General features: G+C 38.9%; 1 protein-coding gene across 1 annotated transcript in view; it reads right to left on the bottom strand.

Annotated features, from left to right (window-relative positions):
- LOC106537362 (laminin subunit alpha-1) overlaps positions 1 to 3,634 on the bottom strand; it is a gene marked incomplete at its 5' end in the record, with an annotated part of 20,109 nt that overhangs the window by 11,160 nt on the left and 5,315 nt on the right. Inside the window, 2 exon segments of the mRNA XM_014034739.1 lie at positions 2,060 to 2,213; positions 2,295 to 2,428. Coding sequence (XP_013890193.1) covers positions 2,060 to 2,213; positions 2,295 to 2,428 — 288 coding nt within the window.

Raw genomic sequence — 3,634 nt, 5'->3', positions numbered from 1 at the left:
ACACACACACACACACACCTGCTGACTCTCATATATGGCGTTACATTTGTGCCACCAGCTTGAGCGTGCAGTAACACTGATTTGACAGCACATATCAATATGAAGGAACAATAGTAAAAAGAATGTCTGTTCAAATCACACACAAATTTGCTTACTGTAATTAAGAATCATTGCCTAAAATAATAATTATAATGTTTTTTCTACCTGGATTACTCAGCTGCATCAGGACATTGTCTAAAGTACACAATGACAGTAACCGTATTTGTACGCTCACCTAAATTTTCGCGGGCTACAACATTTAAAAATACATCTTTTTATCTTTAGTTTCATTAATAAATCAAATTTTGTGTCACTTCCACCTCTTGTTTCAAACAGCTACATTGATTAGCAAGAGCTGCTTTGATTGGGTGAAAAAAAACCTGTCTGTGATTGGCTGGTGATGTGGTTCATTTACATACAACTTGGGTTGTGAGCATAGAGACAGAGCCACGCCCGRGCAGAGGGAGAGTTGAGGGAGCAGGGAGGGAGGCAGGTGTGAGCAGTTGAGTCCTCGTGTGTGTGATTCACATGTGCATGCTTCAAATTATTGTTTGTTCATTTTCATATCTGCTCTCAAATCAGCATTACTTGTGAGCTCAAGCTGGTGGCACATAAGTAATGCCAAACTCACACACACACATCTGTACAGCTGATATACAGTGAATATAAAAAGTTTCCACTCTCCATGTTTGTGATGTAAAAATAATGAAACCATGAAAAATCATTAAAAAAGTTAACCACTTTTAAGGTGACAACATGTTTGGGGAAAATATTATTAATTTTATGTGCGATTTTAACTTCATTTCATTGATGGTTCTTCTTTGTTCTTGTAGAGCACTTTGGTCAACACTGTTGTTTTCAAATGTACTAAATCAATTTGACACTGACATTTAGAAAAAAACGATTAAATGTGGGCACATTGAAATAAATAACTTTTTGGACACATCTTTGTTTAATTTAAGCCTTCAGTACTTTTAGGAAAGAATTGTTTTAGCAGCCACATCTTACTTCACATAATGTTTGCCTGTTTTTGCTAAAGTCCAAATATGTCACATTTTGAGATTGTCTTGTGTCCTCAGCTCTCTTCAGTCACAAACCAGACTTTTTAAATCAGATGCAGCCTGTATCTGATTAAAACATGCTAGTTAGCTAACAGGTTTAGACTCTGTCTGGGACATTTTCTTTCTAGTGAATCCATTCTTTTGTTGATTTTAATATATCTATATGTATTGTCATTTTGAAAAATGAAATGTTTCTTTATTTTTCTAGCAGACACCTAAAGATTTGGGGTTAAAAAACAGGTTTTGGAGCTGTTTATCTAGCCATGAAACAACCCCACCCCTTCCCCCCATGTTGTGTTGCTGCCACCATGTTTCTCTGTGGGGATGGTGGGTTTTTGGTGATCCACAAACTGGTTTCTGCACCAAACATATGATCAGTTTCTGTCATTTCTTTGGTTTCAGAGGAGCAACCAATTGTCGGTTACRTTTCTTGTAGTTTTCTTCCATTTTTTGATGACTGTCTTCACTGTGCTTCACTCCATATTTAAGGTTGAGAAAAGGTTAGAATCTTCTAACGGATTATTTTGGTGCYGTTTGAACCTTTGATTTTACTGTAGGATGGAACAAAAATCCTGCTGGGCAGATGGGACTTGGTTCCAGGTTGATAAGAGTTACTTTTATTGAAACAAATAGTCTGAAACCTGAAATTAAGAACCCCAGGAAGAGTAGCCATTGTCACTGCAATGGCTACTGGGGATCCAAATAAAGATAAAGATAAATTAAAGCAGTAAGTGCATCAATAAATATACTTTGTTAATGGGCATTCACCTTTTTGCAACCAGCTCATTGCATTGACAAAAAGCTTTATTTTTATGTACATTTTTCTATGAAACAGATGTTTCTAATCTTGGGTTGTACAGAAYAGGATTTTTTATCATGGCTTCATTTTTTAACATTACAAAGTAGAGTATTTTAGTTTGGTGGTGAGAGGTATATCTATTATAAGTGATTAATGTTACCTGAGTGTGAACTCCCAGTCCACCAATGTGGATCACTGTGTTTCTGTTGATATCTAAAACTTGTGATGTTCCTGGTGATGTTCTTGTTATTCCAGGTCCTGGAGCCAACTCAGAGTCCACCTGATGGACAGACAGGGTACCATGGGCCCCAATCCTGATGACATCACCAATGACATAAACATTTAGTAGTTATTCCAGCTGAAATTGTATTTAACTGTTAATAAAATGTATTCACAGGGTAGCATTGATTCTGGTCCATCTGTTGTTGGAAATGTCAGTTCCAGGAATCTCCAGTCGTGTGGTGCCAGAACCCACATTCCAAAGCAGGGAAACCTTCCCATCATGCATCTCTACAGCCAGGAAGTCCACCTGGAAAAAAAGTTTTCACTACCCATGTGGACACATTTGTTTGCATTCTTTTACTAAAGAATAAAAGACTCACAACAGTCACTAAAGTAACATTAAAATGACAAAAGTAAAAAAAAGTAAAAATCATCCAATAAAAATCAGTGGTTGCCTTTGAACTTTGGTTCTGCAGTTATTTGAAACAACTAATGAAACTGACCTTGACAATAATAATGATGCTACCTAAACTTATGAATTTGTTTGCAAAACCTTTTGACACAATATGTGCAATCAAGTGATTTCTTGAATTCAGACTTCTGCACTTGCCCACAGGCATTTTGACCCACACCTCATGAGCAAACTGCTTCTGTTGTCTCAGGTTTGAAATGAGGCAATGCCCTCTCACCACTCCGGCCTGGGGAAGCAGTCTGTCACTCTCCTCTGGGGTGGCCACACAGCGTGGGGTGTGTGCGGCCACCATTGTCATATATTGTGCTAATACGGACTCCTGCTCATGTAAGTTGTTTGGTAATGGAAGATGATGTGAAGTAAATTCCAAGAGATGGCAGGAATACAACATTGATGGTTGCAAGCTGCCGTTAAAAACCAACGAAGAAGAAGGAAGARGAGGAACAAACACCAGCCGGTAAGGCTTTTGAATCGCTGCTGTTCTAGACATTGTTGCTTCTCACATGGTGCTGCAGTAAATGTAGTTAATGCAGTCACAGAGATAATTGCTTAGAAGGGTGTGGTCCAAACGTTTCTGATCAGTAACTCTTGTCATGTTTGCTTGACTTAAAAAGAACTGTTGAGAGTTTGTTTGGTTCAGATAAACCATGAGCTTAATTTCCCCTAAACAAACATAACTTCCTTTATACTATAGAGTTGTGATATTTTATATAGCATGATGGCTCATTGGTTAGCACTAATGCCTCACAGCAAGAAGGTCCTGGGTTTGATTCCCAGTTTGGACCTGGGGTTATTGCACACTGCATGTTCTCCTTGTGCTTTGTGTGGGTTTTCTCTGGGTACTTCGGTTTCTCCCAAAACCTGTAAAATAGGGGTCTTCAGGCCCAGGCCTTCTTTGAAAAAGAGATCTGTGATCTCAGTGGCATTTGCCTGGTTAAACGACGGTGAAATATAAACACATGGCTGTGGCGGAGTGGTTAGGGGAGTAGTTCTGGAACCGGAAGGTCGCTGGTTCGATCCCCCGTCCAGCCGTCTCAGTCG

Source organism: Austrofundulus limnaeus, unplaced genomic scaffold (assembly GCF_001266775.1).
Source record: "Austrofundulus limnaeus strain Quisiro unplaced genomic scaffold, Austrofundulus_limnaeus-1.0 Scaffold2270, whole genome shotgun sequence".
Taxonomy (NCBI): domain Eukaryota; kingdom Metazoa; phylum Chordata; class Actinopteri; order Cyprinodontiformes; family Rivulidae; genus Austrofundulus; species Austrofundulus limnaeus.
The sequence above is the reverse complement of the archived record's forward strand: the minus strand, read 5'-3'. Positions and strand labels throughout refer to the sequence as shown.